Source organism: Lates calcarifer, linkage group LG15 (assembly GCF_001640805.2).
Source record: "Lates calcarifer isolate ASB-BC8 linkage group LG15, TLL_Latcal_v3, whole genome shotgun sequence".
In the NCBI taxonomy this organism is placed as follows: domain Eukaryota; kingdom Metazoa; phylum Chordata; class Actinopteri; family Centropomidae; genus Lates; species Lates calcarifer.
In genome coordinates, this window is record NC_066847.1 from 27250417 (window position 1) to 27270136 (window position 19720).

General features: G+C 38.7%; 1 protein-coding gene across 6 annotated transcripts in view; it reads right to left on the bottom strand.

Moving 5' to 3' along the window:
• The window catches only part of ulk4 (unc-51 like kinase 4), a 72533-nt gene that overhangs the window by 36249 nt on the left and 16564 nt on the right, over positions 1 to 19720 (bottom strand). For all 6 annotated transcript variants that reach the window (XM_018684371.2, XM_018684363.2, XM_051075775.1 and 3 more), the window contains exons 19-22: positions 17582 to 17665; positions 6943 to 7104; positions 6215 to 6400; positions 4527 to 4654 (exon numbers count right to left, since the gene is read on the bottom strand). In XM_018684371.2, the coding sequence (XP_018539887.1) occupies positions 4527 to 4654; positions 6215 to 6400; positions 6943 to 7104; positions 17582 to 17665 (560 nt within the window). The remainder of the gene's footprint in view (positions 1 to 4526; positions 4655 to 6214; positions 6401 to 6942; positions 7105 to 17581; positions 17666 to 19720) is intronic.

Here is a 19720-nt window from a genome sequence, read left to right on the forward strand (position 1 = left end):
AAAGAACAACCTCACCAACATCTAAGTAATCAACAGTCACAGTCAAATAAATGACTCCTGTCTAGTTGGCAACATTGGAATGAAAACAATCGCTCCCAACAATACCCTAATGGCATGTTATAGGTGTTAAATACAATGGTATGATTAACAATGACCAAATGAAATTAAGCAATTACAAGCAAGAGACACATGATGAGGTAGAAAAGAGGGATTTCACGCAGATAAGGCAGTGTAAGTATCAAAGGGTGTCAAGGCTATGTTCATTTCTTGTTCCACAAAGGTTTGCTGCATGAATAATTTTGATTATATACAGTTGTTTCACAAAATATTCAAACCCAGTCACTATTTGCACACTTTATTGTGTCGTAGATTTAATTTTAAATGGATAAAAGTGCCATTTTGCCACACTCGGTCCACACTCACTAAGCCATAATGACAAAGTGAAAATATGTTTTTAGAAATTTTTGCTAATTTATCATTATCTAATTACAGCACAAGATGGAATGGAATCAATCGCACTATTATCTAATAATAAATGGCCATAAGTCTACCTTTCAATCTACTATACATGTATGTCTGAGTAGTTGCTGACCAGTCTGTCCCTCTATCCATGCCTGCTTCCTATCTGTCTGTCTATTTGTTTCCCTGTCACACTTGCCTGCATGTTCCTATGTTAGTCTTGCAGCCATTTTTCCAGATTGCTAAATAAAAAAGGGACAAACTTGCCACCTCTCTGTCAGTCACTGTGGGAGAATCACAAAGTACTCACACACAACTGACCTACAAGTGGCCTGCTCCGTGTGTGTGTGTGTGTGTGTGTGTGTGTGTGAGACTGTCTGTTGAAAGCCATCTCACTCTACTCCCAGTGGCCATCTTGACACTTCCTCAGTGGGGCCTGCACAAGTTTACCTCATACAGAGAAAAACACATACACAAACACACAAACGAATGAACGTGAACACACACACACTTTCACACCACTGAGGAGCTAATTAAACACAACGTGCCTGGGTGAGAGCAGGACTGAGGGAAAGACGTGTGTGGTTGAATCATGCAGAGTGCTCGGTGGGAGAGAGACAGGCAGGTCAACTCTGACAGCTCTAACACAGTGAACAGAGCCAGTGAGAGGAGAGAGACAGAGAGAGTGTATGAATGTTAGAGTGAAAGACAGGCAAAAGGAGGGAAATAAATGAAGAGGAAGTGAGAAACAAAAATACCTTAATTCTTTTTTAGGGTTATGTGTAAAAGCAGGTTCTGTTTAGATTTTAAGAAATTTTATTTTCATACCTAAATGTAAGAAAGCAAAATCATTAGACCCATGAAATGATGCTCTGGAAATTAATGCCATGATAATTAATTATCATGATTGATGATTTGCTTACCCCAAATATTGCCCATTGTGTTTACATATGTGTTTGTTTATATAAAACTGTTTAGCCAACATGATGCCAGCAACAGCCACAATATATCATCCAACAAAAGTAGTGATCATGACAGGCCAAACAAGGCTGTCTCTTAGGGAAACTGGTCTAATCAAAAAAGATACTAAATGACAAAATCTTGCTGCTTCATTTTCATTTCCTGCTACTGACTGTGTCTGTGTCCCAGTTCCAGAGGATATACTCCCATGAGTACATGCGATCTATTGTTCTTTATGGTATAATGTGTAGGCAGTGTCCCAGGAAGCAATGTGCTGTAACAGTTTGTACTAAAAGGAAATGACCAAAGACGAGCTGATAGATGACAATCAAACTGCAGGTTTGGAATGTTACTGCTAAAATTTGGAAACAAAATGTTTTCCCAAAGACACTTTATTTTAGAAGACAATTCACCAGAGAAGAAAATTGTCGTTTTTTGTTTTTCATGATATTCCTAACCACATGACCAATTACAATCCTCACAACCAATTTGTTTGAATTATTTCCAGGTGAGACTAGGTCTTTTATTTCCTTTGTACTTTGAATTATTGGACATGAGTGTCCATCAACACCACAATCACACAGCAAGTAAATTTATTATTCATAATGACATCTTCCAAAATACTTACTTTTGTCAGAAATGTGCAAAATTTTGTAAAACAATTAATGTATTTAATGACATTTAATTGGCAAAATACTGGACTTCATTGATAATGAACTTGGAGAGCTCCTAAAGAGCAGTTCTGTGATTATCTGTCAAGAGTAATAAAGTGGTGTATTAACTGTAACAAAGATCACTGATTGTGTCAACAAACCCCACTCCAACTAACATTACCTGTACTCTAATCTGGCAGTCCATGTAAGATAGCCATAGTGGAGAAAGAGGAAAAGAGACTGAGAGAGATAGAGAAATAGAAGGTAAGCATTTCAATACAAAAGAAAACAAACTTGGTTAGAAAGAAAAACATGGAGAGATACAGAGGGTGAGAGAGAGAAGAGATAAGAAAAATACTTACAAGAATCCATATGCCAGTAATTTGGGGCAAACTGAAATACCAACTGGTCATACATTACCAGGGGAACTGTGTGTGTGTGTGTGTGTGTGTGTGTGTGTGTATGTATGTATATATATATACACACACACACACACACACACACACACACACACTGTATATCATGCATATGCATATGCATATGAGCAATGCACATTCACATCTGCATTGCAAGTTAGTGAGGGGTGAAACACAGGACAACCACATATAATGAACCATTTGAAGTTCCAGTAAAGTTACAACATGCAGCAGCATAAACTGAATGTCCAGGGTATATACATTTATATTATCATTCCCACAACTGCTGTGCTAGTTAACACAAAGGTTACACAGAGTACAACTGCATGCCTTGCCAACAACCCTAGGCAGTTTTTTTTATGAAGGAAGTCTCCCTTCTAAAAGCAGGCTGCTTTGAATAACAGATAACTGTGTTGAATGTGATTTATTTGCTTCAAGATAAATCACTCCACAGATGGCGTGAATGACCAAATTTGTTGAATTAATAATCTAAAAAAACTGTTTGCTTTATGAGTCTAATCTAAGTTGATTAAATCTGAAAACTACACTATTTCTCTCTGTCCTCGTTAAGTTGCCCCTAATATACTTTCCAGAGTGAATAAATCTAAAAATGCCGGTGTTACATTTCATTGTGGACTGGAGAAAACTATGGGAAAATGATGAGATAAGCCTGGTCAGACATGATCAGCTGCTATGTGGCAATGCAGTCAAGAGGTCAATGAGCAAATTAAAAAAATGTTATGAGCACAAGTCACTGGGAATCTGCATTAAAGTATGACATGAATGGCATCTAAGCACTACTGAAGCATTCAGTCCCCTCAGTCAACACTAATTCCAACCTCCGTTTGGCTGGCTCTTTAGTCAGAACCAGGTGTTTTTCAGCAGCTCCTGAGGTGCTGAAAGAACTGCAGCCGACCTAACTGTCTTTACCAGGCTGACGTATATCAGAAATGTAACCAGTATATGAAGTAGGCTGCATGTGGATTATATAGGAAGAAAACTGCAATGTTTTTAGCCACCTGGAATGACTTGTAGACCAACAGGACTGCTTCGTTGGAACTAAATAATGTATAATATACACCAAATTATTTATGCTGATTAGTTGTTGTGGTTAGTATAAATGACTTCGAATGAATTTCTCTGAAATGAACGATAACACAGAAACAAAAAGTTACAGTGTATGGATTTGGCCCACCAAACTGAATACAGAAATTCAATTTCAGTTGTGACAGTGTGGTTGTGTAAAAAAACATACACTGAAATCTATCGTTAAATAATTAAAGGGGAATCCTACCATGAAAATGGAATTCATAAATGCGGTTTGTTTGTTCTCTGAAAGTTCAGTCTATGTGTGAACATGGACAACTACATTCCAGAGAAACTAATTAGCCATTGGTCTGACAGACTGAGAGGAGTTATGAGTAAGCTTCACTGGTCCAAATCTCAGTACAGTCAGTCAGTATCAGTTGTGCACTGAGCTATGTGATAAGATAACAGTTAAACAGACACATCACTTTCAAGCAGCATTCGTGTGTTATTACTGTGTTACAGCACAGTACAGTTAAAACAAGTGTAACTGTTCAATGAAATAATGGTGTAACAAAATGAAATAATATTTCAAACAGTGTCCTCCATAGTAGACAAGATGGATCAACCACTGATGTCTTGCATCACATCTGGTTATTGTCCTTTGCAGAGCGACCGCTAAACTAAGTAGGAGTACATAAAATGTTACTTTTTACTGAAGAGCACAGAGTTACAGTCAAATCTTAATGTTTTCCATGTCACAATGCTTTAAACATAATTTCAGTTCATCAAACTTTATAAAGACCTGAGACGTAAGATTCAATCAATTTTCATTAGTCGGAGTGGTTGACCAAATGGGAACTACTTTCTAGCTGTTGCTCAATTGGCCAAATAAAAAAATGTACATATAATAATCTATATGGGAGCAAAGGACATTTTAAATGTGTATGACAGACACTTCTCTATGTGTGAGTGCATGCCTGTGTGTGGGTATGTGTTAGTGTGTATTTACCTGTGCTGACAGCAATAAAGCAGTGTGTGTGAGTTGTCCTGCATTAGTAGCAGCAGTAGTAGTAATGCTTTGCCTCTTGTTACTGCAGATGGACTCTCTAGACAGCGTAGCACCTTCAACACCAAATCCTTCAAGACACAAACACAAATGAATGGTGAAAGTCTTCCTGAGACTGGTTGTGCATGTTTCTGCAGGTGTACAGTCCAAGATATTATACTTTGCAATTCAAAAACAACTCAGCTATGTGGATCACACTTTTCTATTAACACACAAAATAACAACTTTATGAGGTATTCAGAGTATGAATAGAAAAATGTTTTCACACTGTACATAAGGCAAAAGATTTTACTGCAGTGTATCCAACTAATGCATACACAGAAATAAAAAAATGATTCAGTGTAATATTTTTCCTAAGATGAAGAAAACCAAATATAATTTTCTGAAACTGTGTCAGACTCAGGATAAAACTTAATCAGCTAACACTCCACAGTATCACACAACACACACACGCACACACACACACACACACACACACACAAACCTGTGTGCCTACAGCTACTTTAGACATCCAATCACTCAGCATAAACTCAGAGGCAGTAACTGGTTTGAAAAAAAAAAAATTGACTGGCCAACATTCATTACCATTATCATTATCACCAACACCAAACACTACTGACTGTGTGTATGTCAGTGTATGAGTGTGTACAAGTTAATGTGAGAGAATGTGCATACATGTGTGTTTATGGGGCGACACACCAAGTTAATTAATTTCAAAGCCCAGTAGTGTGTGCCTAGCTGATAAGTCCCTCCCTACTACCCATAATGCTTTGCTAAAGTAGAAGGCTGCAACGTGTTCATCTGGGCCAATTAGCCCAGATACTGACACACTCTACAAATTAGTGTATGTGCATGCACAGACACACTCACACAGAGTCTCTCACATGCATAGACATAAACACACACACACACACTCAGACAGAGTTCTGTGTAAACAAACTCTTGGACTGTCTGTCTTTGTGCCAGGGGAGAGGGGATGGGGGGAGGGAAGTAGGGGGTGAATGCATATCAGTGTATAATTAGAGTAGAGTTGAAGTACTAAGTTTGTATTCTGGTGTTAAATTGGAAATGCTCAATGCAAATAAATTCAGTTCAGAGTCAATTACCAATGCTAGACTCCAAGTTAAAAACCTTCAAATCAATTTTAGCCCCTCTGCCTTACCAAGATTAGCACTTCACATACACACTACATGGGCTGTCTTATGAAAAATTAAATAAGTAATTCCTGACAAATTAGTTCATGCACAGTTCAGTATTAGTTCATGAACTGCATGGAAGACAGAGAGAGAGAGAGAGAGAGAGAGAGAGAGAGAGAGAGAGAGAGAGAGAGAGAGAGAGAGAGAGAGAGAGAGAGAGACATAAAGTAAGGGTTTAGATGATTTGAAGCTAGTTTCATTTGTTCCTGATGTTGTGGTGTTTTCAGCTAGCAGTCCTTGTGTAAAAATTAGTGGTATTTCCCACGTATATTTCTCTAAAAATCAAACCCTGCTCAGTACTGATGTTACTACCTAATCTGTAGTCTGCATCTGGGTTTCTCAGGCCAGTTGGAGCAAGTGAGAATATTCTGAGTTTATTTGTGTTTGGCATTTTTGCAGTATACTCACTGGGTGTGCGAAACAACATGCACATACCCTGGTTTGTGAGATGCGGTGTGTTTGGATGCGTGAGGTGACTAAGGCAGCAGCAATAGCAGTGAGCAGGTGCTGCTGGACCCTGGCCCCTGCTCCACCCACATCCTCAAAGATGGCCGCAGGGCCACATGTGTCAATCACTGACAAGAAGACTGCTGGGACCACCTGGGTTAGCCTAGAAAGAGACTGGAGACATAGGGACAGACAGATAAACACACATGCACTCAAAGCTAATATAAGTAATTCATGGACTGTGTGTGTTCCCATTCCCTTGAAATGTAATGTTGCACTTGATGCCTTAAAAAAGAAGCATCTTCCATACTATGGAGCAATGAATAACCTACAAATGAATTTGTAATTCTACCCACCACACCATTAATAAAGAAGTTAATATGATTCACAGCCTGACAGCGGGGGATTCAGGATATCAAATTCTGCATGAGAACTCAGTTAATAAATGTACTGTAGTCCATTAAAATATTTGGTGGGTATGGCTAAACTGTGAGATTTTCAAGTCATTGTTAAAATTCATTAATTTTCATCATCTGAGGTTGATCAGGAGATGTAAAACCTGAGACCACATTCCCATGCACTTGGTCACATGGTCTAACTGTGAATCTGATGTGTGTTTATGTTTGTAAGACCTGGCAGTGTTTGCACACTCATCTGTGCACAGTTACTCATACTTGACTGTGCCTAAGTGGGTATTTTCATCTGTCTGAACTTACGGAGATGGCAGTGACTCTGACAGCCTCCACAGTGGAGTGAGTGAACAGGTGCCACAGGGCGGAGCCTATCTCTGCTGTGACCAGGTGGTGGGAGGATCCAGAAACAGTGGTGGAGATGTTCTCTATAGTTTTTGCAATAATATGATGAACTATGGAATCATCCTGTAAGATGGACAGAGTAACACATTTGAACCATTTATATTCACTACAGTACAGTGATCACAAGTAAATTTAACAAGTATATATTATATATTATTATATAATCAACACTTTTATCACAGTAAATTAACCATTTGTAGTGTTTCACCATAATAAATCATACAGATGGCAATAACAATGGTATAGTTCATTAAGTAAAAAAGACACTGCTCACTACACCTATTACAAAACATCACCACAAGAACACTGCTTATGTACTCATACAGCCTTTGCCTAAAAATATTCAAACTATTTGAAAACTGATAATCTAACCTATGACAAAGGTTGTTAGAGTAATTTTAAGAACCATCCTACAAGAGGATGGGGGATTATTCATTTGTCAAAAACCTTGTAGTTTGGATCCAAAGTCAGCACCAAAACTATGACACTGACCCCAGTGACACTCCTTAGCATAGACTTTAAATGGACAAGGAAAGAATAACAAGCGGAAACACTGAGAAACATCCATAGAGACATTGTAGATAGAAAGAACATGCAGTTGTATTACTGTATGCGCTGAAAAGCCTCTAGGGTGCTGCAACAGGGCCAGTGCAAATACCTAACATTAGAACAGCCAAGTGGTGGGTGTCTTCTGTTTGCACTAGTCTATGTAAAGATAAGCTTTCAAACTGCTGTGTAAATGTGCACATGCATTCTAGTAGCAGAGCATATCATAGTGCTTTGTGTCAAAAAAAAAAAAAAAAAAGATTTTTCCTTATATATACTGTAATGGCATCACGTGCAACATATCCTCTGGTTCACCATTAACTTTTAAACTCAAAACTCATTTACTGAAAAATGTCATACAGCAAAATACAGAACTGAACAAAGAACTAACGCAATCATAAACTAGCAATTAGATTAGCTCTCAACATCACCTCAACACAAAAAGGAGAAGGGTTGTGTGTGTGCTTGTGTGTGCATATATGAGCTAGTGTGCAAGTGTTTGTCTGTATGCTTATGTGTATACTGTATGTATCCACACACCTTTGCCTGCGTAGAGAATAGTTGTTTGTGTTCAGACAATGGGGCCAGGCTAATGAAATCTCTGAGGCTGAGGAAATGAGTTTTTCCAGGAAAGTCATTGTGGAGAAAGACAGGAAGTGGAACAGAAGTGATTGCCTCTGTCAGGTTATTGTTGTGTTTCACTGTGTTACATCACTTAGACGTTACTCTCCCTAGATATGAGATACAATAGAGCCTATTCATAAAACACAGTTAACTGTATTTTGTGGTAAAGATTCATAATAACGGCTCAAACATTAATTTTACTGTGGCAATTTATCATGGTAATTCTGAAAAGTAGTGCAAGTGACAGATAATGGCATTATTACACTAACTGTTGCAAATTTCACACATAACGGCACTGACTGTCCACACATTTGTGCATATATGGAATGCAAAACATTTAAGAAATGAGAGGTCTAAATAAAGACAGAATCCAATAATTGTGGTAATCTGTCTTTTTAATATCAAAGTGACTGCATATAAGATTGAAAAGTTTGCTGTTTAACTTTAGTTTATTCCTTCATAAAAAAAAACCTCAACTGTGGTCAGCTTGAACTCATGTCATCTACAATAGAACCAAGTGGTACCAAGGTTTTGCAACAAAAATATCTCTATACACTCAGGAAGCATAATCTATTTTTCTGCTGTCCATCTGTGTGCTCAGTATGTTTTTAAACAGCCATAGTTTTGGCAAGATATGGCTAAACATTGCTTCTGTTTTGTGTTGTTCTCTTCCTCAAAAGCTCCAACACTCTTGCAGTATAAGGAGTATATGAATGGATAGCAGATGTGGATTATGTGGATTAGACTGCAGGAATGGTTTGAAACATTTCTATAGACAACAATTAGATACGCTTCTACAATGAAAAGTTGTCACCATAGAAATATATTGTAATAGGCATTGATTCACACTGACCACGTTGCTGACATGGCTCAGAAAGAGCGGATTATTAATTCAGGTGTTAAACCCTTTGTTTTTATCATTTTCACTTTCACTAAATGGTTAACCTCAAACCCATCTGACTAAACATCAGCACTATGCCATAACAGCAAAACAATGTCCCTTCTATCCTGCAGAAACCTTATGTCTAAAATAAAATGAACGTTTTAGAATCTGAGAAAAATCTTGAATCTGACTTTAGCAATGCATCAATAGTCAGGCTGTGATTCACAGATATTTAACATTTTACAGAAATTAGAGACAACTATTCAGCCACATGGGAACTCTAATCATAACCGATAGCTTAAATAACCTACCTATTAATCCAATATAGGACATCACATTCTGTATTTAACACCAAGGGAAAATGTAGAATGACAACATAATGAATCCTCTGGCACCCCTGTGGGAACCAGTAGAATGGTCTGTTCCAGCATTCCCCAGGCTGTGCGGGCCAGCTCACTAATGAGCCCACGGGGGAGCACCCACTGTCTGTGTGTTTAATAGACTGTAGCCCTGCCAGGAACTACACACAGAAAGAGAGAGAGGTGGAGACTGAAAGATAGAGAGAGAGATAGAATGAGAAAGATATCCTTACATGTGGTGGGAAACAAGTAGCTCATGCAAGAAACTCCATCATTATGATGCAGAGAGAGAAATGCAGGAGACAGAGGAAAGAGTAAGTTATTCTCATTATAATTTCTTCCTGTGTGAGAAACAAATTCATCCAAGAAACACACTCATTATATTATACTCTGTGTCCTATTTAAACCTCACATCTCTAGAAAGTCAACTTTAAAGAAATAAAAGTCTTTTTTTTTTGCAATGGCTTTCCCAGTACTCTTGCTGCAAGGTCACCTTAGATTTATGAAAAATTGGCTTTGCGTAAATGATGAGAAATCTGTAATTTTGCATCACACCACTGAAATTACACAATCATTAATTTTTCTTCCACCACAACTTCTTAGGAATTGAAAGTTGCATTCAACAATACAGACCACTATTAAACATGTTAGAATTTTTTGTTGCATGTCATCCCCACCCTCTCTCTCTCTTCAGTGTACATAAATATGCTGAGGTAATTGCTAAGCAAATAGTTTAACAGCAAGACTAAAGGAGGTTTTGGGCTGTCTGAAATGTAAGTCAACAGTTGTGGGGGAAATATGGTAAAATCTGTGGTCACCAGGATTGCACTGAGCTTTAATGACCGAGAACAACCTGCAGCAAATTTTAGGACCAAGATCTCATGACACACATCTACAGACCAAGCAATCAGAAACTAACATGAAATGTTGCAGAAATCTCTGGGTGGCGAGACATTTTGGCGTATAAAAACGGAGAAAACACAGGTGTAATTGAAACATCAATAACAAGAGATTCTGATTCTGAGTATTCCATTTAGGTGAGCTAGTCCCAGGGTGCTGCTGAATCAACTGGCATGGCTTACTGGGACACTTAATGGAACTGAGCCATCCATCCATCCATTATCTACACTGCTTATTGGTTAATGGTCATGGGGGGGCTGGAGACTATCTCAGCTGTCATTGGGCAAGAGGCAGGGCCAACACATATGGACAAACAACCATTCACACTCAAATTCACACCTGGGGGTTAACAATGAACCTAATATGGATGTCTTTGGATGGTGGGAGGAAGCCAGAGTACCCAGAGAGAACGCAGGCACAGGGAGAACATGCAAACTCCACTCAGGAAACCGGTTTGAACAGGTTTGAGCAGGTTTGAACCGGGGCTAGAACCTGGAACCTTCTTGAGGCGACAGTGCTAACCTCCGTGCTGCCCAGAACTGAGCCATTGGTAACAAACTTTGCACTTTCCCTGCCATTCATAACAAGTCAGAATGTCTGCCGCAGAAAGATCTATTAGGTCATTCACACCAAGCATAAAGCATCACTGAGGCTGATGCAAGTTGTCTGCAGGTAAAATATGGCATGATGTACCATCATATCATTTTGCAGCTAACTGGAGTGACTGTACTGCACCATGTCTACTTATGCCTGCACTTGACAAGACTCTCTCTGAACCTCACACAATGCTTTTATAATGGTTTTTTAAGTTTGTTGACAAGAGAAATGCAAGAGTAGCATCTAGTCTACTGTTTCCCCCATTGTGAAGGTCAACTGCTGAGTTGAGCTAAATAAGACTGAAGAGATCTGAATTACTGAGAGAACTGTTAAAAAAATCAATAATTCTAAATATAAATATATTTTTAATAATAATCAGTAACTATAAAAGTATGATCTATAGTTAGGAAAAAAAAACTTTCTAAGAAAACTAAGATTCTGTGAGCTCACACACACTAAATTTCTCTCTAAAACTGATTCATGATCTAAATATTACTTAGTGGTTATTGAACTTAAAGTACATATTGGAGTGTACTGTAAATGTAAAGTATGTGAGGACATCCTGATATTGAGTTGCAGAAAATTCAGCCTTCAAGCAGTGTCACTGGCAGATATAATTAAATGACACACCCACTCTCATAAACCCTTACTTCAAACATCCAGCGATCATTTCTGAGTAGGTACTAAGAATATTTTATGACCATTTAAGACAGATATAATACTCTGGCAAAACATGCATTCTTCAATTTCAGATTTCCTGGATTTGAATTTGGCAACTGCTACAAAACATGTAGTTCCCTTTATTTTATCTTACTGATATATCCAGTTTAAACAGGATTTCCATCTTTTTCATCAGGTTTCAACAGGACTAACTGGCATACTGGCAAGTATGTTAAATTAAAAATCTCCCTTATTCTACAGCTTAGGACTGACAGATAAGATTTACACAACTTTGAACCCTTGGCTAAAAAAGTTGGAAAAACCTTTGCTTTCAGATGAAAAGAGGTAAATGCTTGTGACAATAAAATCCTGTCTTCAAGTGTTGATCAGTAGATTAGTTTTATATCCCAACATGTTTGCACCTGGCCTCGGAGTCTCAAGAAGAAAGAGATACATCACAAAAAACTACATCACGTAAACTGATGCAGGATTTGTGTGTATACCTGTGTGTTCACAAGTGCATGTGTTCACATGTCTGATGTGGTTTTCCTCTATAATTAAAGTCCTTAGAAGCCAGTGCACCTGGTTTTGAATGAGCCCCTATGGCAGAAACAGACACCATCTATCAGCCCCACGCAGCAGATCTAACACCACTAATAACCACACTCAAAGAGAGAGAGAGACAGTCTGATTAACAGGCCAGCAGACAGACAGTCAGGCATGAAGAAAGAGGAAGAGACTTGGACAAAATAGCAGAAAAGAGCAACAAGTAGAGGCACAAATAGACACAAGGGAAAGAAGATGGACCAGTAGGCAGACAAACAGACTAGCACATGTAAACTAAGAGGCAAACTAGCAGACCCAACAAGGAAAAAACAGATAGAGATACGAGTAGACAAAGAGAGACTGGCATGTTGCCTAAACAGAAATAAAATGTAGCACAGAAAGACAATCTAACAGAGAGGTGGACAGACGTAGCACTAATGTCAGCTAATCAATACAACTTAGTAACTGTACATTATTATGTTACACAATGGCTTGCACTCAGATTATGCATGTGAAAGTGTGTGCGTGTGATTGCATGCACATGGAGTGGTCACATCCTCTGTTAGAGATACAAGGGTAGGACCTGTCACTGTCTTAGAGAGTCCCCCTCTGTTCTCCTTTCCTTTGTGGAAGATAGTGATAAATCATTAATAGGCTCACCACTGCTATGTGTGTGTTTGTGTGTGTGTGTGTGTGTGTGTGTGTGTGTATGCATGTATGTATGTCTGCCCCTTGGCTTCTATCACTGTAATACTGTTCACACCCCATTTCTGCTGTGTGCAAGCACACACACATACATACACACGTGCACACACACACACACACACATTTTTCTTCATAGGCAGCAGAAGCATCATCTTGTTCAGGCTCATAAATAATTTCCTGCAGCTCAAGTCTGGCCTGGAAACCTGTCTTTCACTCCATGCCATCCACTCCCCCTCTCCAAGTACAACTCTCTCTTTCTCTCTCTGACTCCCTGCCATCTCCTCCCCCTCTCCCACTACACTGATCCTTCTCTCTCTTCCTCTCTGTCACTCCCTGCCATCCCCCACTATCCCCCTCTCCACTGGTAAAACCACCACGCTCTCTTTGGCTCTGTGCCTGCCCCCCGCCTCAACCCCCTACTCGACCCTTCTTCTACAACGATCTCATTCCATTTCTCCAGTGCTTTACTTGTAAATCAGGAAAACTCAGCAGCAGAGGGGCTAGAGTGATCAGGCAGGTCAGAAAACGCATCACAACCACACCGCCTGGAGTGCATCAGACAGGGTCTTGGCACTGTATATCAGTGTTGTCATGTGATGAGAGTGTGGCACTGGATTTACATTTAGCACATTGGTAGACAATCTCCTTGTCCAAACAACACTACACAAAAAGTACATCAGTAAGTATTTGATAGAACACTGACGCAATAAAAATAATAAAAAGGATACCACTGGTCACTTTTCAAATCAGATGATAAAGGTAATGAAAGGGTTTTTGGTGATAAGCCAAGCATAGTTTCAAATGTCTAATCTGTTCGAAACTTCAGAACTGCTTTTGCACTCAGTAAGGCCACAGCAAACTGCTACCATCTTAATATTGTTGGATTGTTGGAATAAAATATTTAGTTCTCAACTCAAGGTCAAGTGAAGCCCCAAGAGGCTATTTAGCATGACATCATACTGTTACATACGTTCATTGAAATGCTGATGCCAGAAAAATTGGCCTAAATGATCAGTTTAGACCTGACACTGTTCATACCCATACAAGTAGCCTTAGGTCTGAGGATGTTTGTCTAGTTCTCTCTCTCTTTCTCTCTCTTTCAATACAATTGCTTCTACAGAAAGTGCAAAGTAAAACTTTCATCCAACTAATTCAAGCAACACAGGATGTTCACTGTGTGTCAATATGTTGTGAGGTGAAAGTGACCCAAACCTCACTGAAATTAATAACTTGTGCTTAGAAAACTATCATGCCTGCTATTTCAAATAGGGGGAGACTATACTGTCCATAATAAATTACACTGATGAAAAAGAAGTAGGAAAAGTAAGTGCTGTAAAACTGTAAAAGTACTGATTTAATGAATTTAACAATTCGTCAATATCTACAGATCACCAAACACCACATAAAGCTTGATGTAACAGCAGCTATCTCATAAATGAGAGACTTGACCCTGGAATGATTATCTGGCTGCATTTCATTGTACCATCACCCCATCTCTAGATACATCTTTATTTAAAATGGTTATCTTCATCCAGGTGTCATTTTTTACGTGGTATTTCATGGTTTCACAAATGATCATATACAATTTTAACATGTCTAAGTTTCTAGAGAGTTATACTATTATATACTATTTACTTTTAATGAGGGAAATAATCAAACCCCTAGCATACACTTAACAGGTTTCCCATACAGTAATAACAAAGGAGATATGGTGTTAAATCATTGCATAATAATGTTCAATTATTATAAATTATGGATCACTCAGTGACTCAGAACTGATCCTCCAATCTCCATCAGCTAAGAACTGTAATGAGCATAGAGCCAATTCAGGCTCATGGTGCAAGTGTGTAGAATACTCCATGACTCACTTCAGCAAAAATAATACTGTAGGGTGAAACACTGTTTTAATAATTGATTAAACTGATTTCTAAAATCATTTGTCTCACAACAGCCAGCCTTTGACAAATGCTGTGATTTATATACAGTAGACCTCTGAAAATAACTTAGTTTTACTGGTCTGGTTTTTATTAAACATCTTAAATAAAAATGTGTCAAAACAGGAAGGTTCTGCTTAAACGTCTGCAATATAAATAGTAACTGTTATGACCACACTGAAATCAAGTTGTCAACGTTTTTTCAGATAATTATTCTTTGCAAGTTTGTTTATTCGCAAAATACAACAGCTGCACACACAACTATGTCACACATGCATGTCTTTTGTAGAGCCTAACAGGTACTGGATTTTTGAAGCCAATAAACATAATTATATTTTAGAGTGTTAAAAATCTGATGATGATTTATCTGCTAATATTTATTTTTTGACATCAGTGCATAAACAAAAATTTTTGATTGGGATAACTCTAAATTGTTTTTCACAAGATATATACTGAGCAGGACATTTTACCACTGATTAAACTTGCCATTGCCCTCTGATGGACAAATTATGCAATAATTGTTTCTGAATTACTTTAAACATAGCCTTGGCATGTCTGCACTGCAGTTTCTTGGTAATTACTGACCAACACACGCAGTACTGTGATACAAATAACTGTAATAAATTCAGATGATGGCATGATGTGTAATATATTGTACATGTGTGTTGTTTTATGTGTACTGAAATCTGACAGAAATTCCATTGGCCAGTTTATATTTTCCCCAGTTTGCCTTAATAGCTAATTTTTAACGAGGGAGAGGAAAAAGCAAATGAAAGCAGAATGCATTAGTTGCCTTATGAGAGGATTATCACAGTTGTTCATGTGTGATGAGTGAGTTCCCATTCAGAACATAAAGTGGCACAGAGAAATTTGTTAACACATCCCTGTTACAGTAACACAGTTTATTCAAGAAACATGTAACATTGACTCCTGTCTCGCAACTGTCTGCCAATCATCTTTTGTAGCAGAGTTAAAATTGGATGGTGTGTCACACCTAATATGATAACCTCTATTTTGGTCTCTCTCACTGCCAATTTCAGGAAAGCCCAACCCAGTCAAAACTGTTTGCAGTTGATCCGCAGCACAAATTTCACCAAAGCTCCACTTTACACAAAAGCTTTGCATGGATTTTCTTTTTCTCTGGTAGACAGAGCCAGTGATAGAACTGATTCCACTGGAGTGCAATGAATTAATCTGATAAAATGTTGTCACCACACCCTGACCCCCCTGCATTCCTGAAATATTGCACAAATATATGGCATTTGTGCATTAGGAGATGATATCATTATATTTCAAAAGTACAACTATATGACTGTCTGAGGAAGTATGGTGAGCTATGGTATAGTCTGACCACCTTGTTAACACCGGGAATGTAATACCCATGAGACAAAGTTAGACTATTTAGACAGCTCTGTATCAATAATACCAAATATACTTTTCCTGTGCATCCATAGGAAAAACAGCCAGCCAGTGAGAGGCAGGGTTGAGAGAGGGAGGGGAGAGGAGGGTGAGAAAGCAATGGAAAGAGGGAGGCAGGTTGGGTCTGAGGATGAGTGTCTAGTCCCTAAGGCTGCATGTGTGTGTGTGTTTCCATCAGTGTACTCTCACAGCTCAATAATGATAAATAAGTCAACCTCCTCTCTCCTCCCCTCAACCCCTCTCCCTACTCCTGTCACACGCACCCCTCCTCTGTTCATCTACCCCCCCACTACACTCCCAGTGGTAATGAAGCAACAGTAGGTACTAGCTGACAACTGTGCAGGCCAGAGTTTCATCTATATTCATTCTGCTATAGTGGGCCACCACAGTAAGACCCCCTTCTACCTCTGAGAGACAAAACAACATCCATCCATCTCCCTCTCTTACTCTGCTTGTCCACTGTGTCTATCAGTCTCACAACCTACCAAAATATTCCTCATTCGGCAGCAATGGTCCACTAGGTAAGAACTCTACAAAGAAGAACATGATAATATCTTAGGATGTGATATTGAAGCCCTTGGCCTGTAACTGTAACTATTATATATATATATATATATATATATATATATATATACATATATACATATATATATATATACACATATATAAAGTAAAGCAAACAAGTAGAGCCAATGTTAAAACCCCATATTTCTCCACTTTACCATGTCACAATGAATTAAGGAGGAAACATGGGCACTTACTGCTGAAGATAAGAAGCACAGGACCCAAACCAAAATACAAAATAAGACCAGGTTAATCTCTAATCATCAGTAGCATGATGCCAACATTGATACATTACCTTTTTATTTGTTGAAACACTGTGGGACACAGCTTTAATTTTTTGTGACAGACTAATATAAGAGTGGAAGCATAATTAAAGTGAAAAAGAGATGAAACAGAGAGGACAAAAAAAGAGAGAAAGCAAAAAAGAAAGCCAACAAAAAGGAAAGAGCTACGTATATTTCTTCTTGTGCTTCTGCTCCAACTACTGTATGTGTGTCTGGAGGGTCCTAATTGCTGCTGAGGTCAGGCTGCTGAGCAGTAAAGGGCTGTGTTTGATGCAGGTAAGAGTGTGTGTGCGTGCATGTGTGTGTGACTGCTCTGCATGCCCTTGACTTGCAGCTGGCAAACAACGCTTTAGGCTCCCACAGCTGCCTCATCATTACTGTTCACAGGGATCCCCTGCCACACACTTGCACATACACACACACATACTCGCAGGCACACACAGCAAGAGAGACTTAGTCACAGCTACACAGGCACAGACACAAAAACAGACACACGCAGACATACACAGAGACACTCACCCCTTCCCGCAGGCTCCTCATTAAGCCAGTGTAGGCGGCAGCGGGAACGAACCACAGTCCCTCTGGGGAGCCTCTCTTCTCTTCCTGATAGAGAGGCATAGAAAAGACAGGGAAAAAGGGTGAGAGGAGAGAGGCGGGGGTATGGGTGGGGGGGCCAGGGCAGTGGAGGAGTAGAGTGGGAGTGAGAGAAAGGCAGAGAGATAACATGGAGGAGATGCAAGTGGAGAGGAGTGAGGAAAAGGGCAAGAAAGGGCCAAGTCGGGGAGGGGAGATGGGAGCAAGAGGAGCCATGACATCTTGATTACTTGGTTACCATGTCTGTGCATGAACATGTTTTCATAACTATTTAAATTCAGCTTTTTTCTTCAAAATATTGATTTTACTTAGAAACCAAGTATGTGTGAGCATTATAAAAAAATGTTTTCTTCAATTCCGGTCATTTGTGTATTCAAACGTCCTACTCTTATCCTTACAGAAGAGGTAGAAAAAAAGACTTAAAAGACTTTAAACTTTCACCATATTCATGAAGGTTTTCATTTACAATTCACAGATGACAAATATGTATTTTCCATTATCAATTAATCTCTCATCTACTCAAATAATCCATTAATCCTACAACTACTGAAAATGGTGGAAAATGTCCATCATGATTTGCTAGAGACCCAGGTGATATTTAAAATGGGTGCACATATGCACGTCTTTGAATTGCTTGTTTTATCAAACCAACAGTTTAAAACGTGAAGATATTTAATTTACAATTATATGAAACTGAGAAGAACATAAAAGCAAAGCCTCACAGTTCATGAACTGGAACTAGAGAAAGTTTGTCATTTTTGATTGACCAATAGCTTAAATTATTATCTATCAAAACTGACGCTTAATTATTCATCTGGTCATGATGGATACAGTGCAGCACAGTGGTGCAGTGGTCAGCGCTGTCACCTCACATTAGGAAGGTTCCAAGTTCGACCCCGGGGTTATTCTGTGTGCATGTCTCCAGGTACTCTGACTTCCTCCCAGTTGGGCGGATAGGTTAACTGGTGACTCTAAATTGCCCGTAGATGTGAATGTCTCTATACTGTATGTCAGCCCTATGATACACTGGCAAGCTGTCCAGGGTGTACCCTGCCTCTTGCCCAGTGTCAGCTGGAATTGGCTGCAGCCCCCCCACAACCCTTGAGAATATGCAGTATAGATAATGGATGATGAATATGTGTACTACTTTTCTGAACAATATACACCATATACAGTATGTACTGTATGTTATACCAGCTGCCATTACATTCCAAAAAATTGTAATTATTTCAAGCAATAGTCTTATGTTTTTATGAAACATTGCTCTGTTCCATTGCTACTGTGCAAGGCTCTAGGCTATATCTAACCTTGAGGATAAAGACAGCACTGGAGGCTATAGCTAATCGTTGTCATTGACTGGCACTGCAGAATAAGAGAGGAGCAAAGCCGATGATTTTAAGGGGGACACTTAAAGGGCCATTCCAAATTATTCCAATAACACTGTTTCTCCTGACATTAAACAGGCAGAGAGGTGTCTACTTGTCAGGATGAGTTCACATTCTGTGGGATTTAGGATTTTCACTAGAACTGGTTGCAATGAGGATATTAGTTCCCACTGATGCTATTCAGATAACTTAAGTATTGTTATGTATTATAGTATTCAGTGAATGATTTCAACTACCCGTGCTGTAAATGACAACTGAAAGAATAGAATTTAGGATCCTTGATCGTGTTTTTTGTGGTTGTGTAGTTTTTTTTTTTTTTTTTTGGTTTGTTTGTTTTTGTTTTTCACCAAAACTAAACATACTCACCAGATGGGAATACTCTGGTAAATATTTATTTCAGTCCAATGCTCAATAAAAGTTTGTGATTCTTGTGATTGTAAAGGTTGTAAGTTATATCTAACCTTAAGAATAGAGGTAGCAATGTAGCTGATCACTAACTCTGACTCAACTCCTGGACACTGCTAGGGAAACATCAAATTCTCGAGTCCATACTGAAGTAAGGAACAGGTCTGACACATAATCCCACACAGCACTAAAAGTTGTGTTAATCATTGTCATTGACTGAAAAACACAAACAGCTGGCAATTTTTCAAATTCAATCCTAAATTCAAACAAGCAG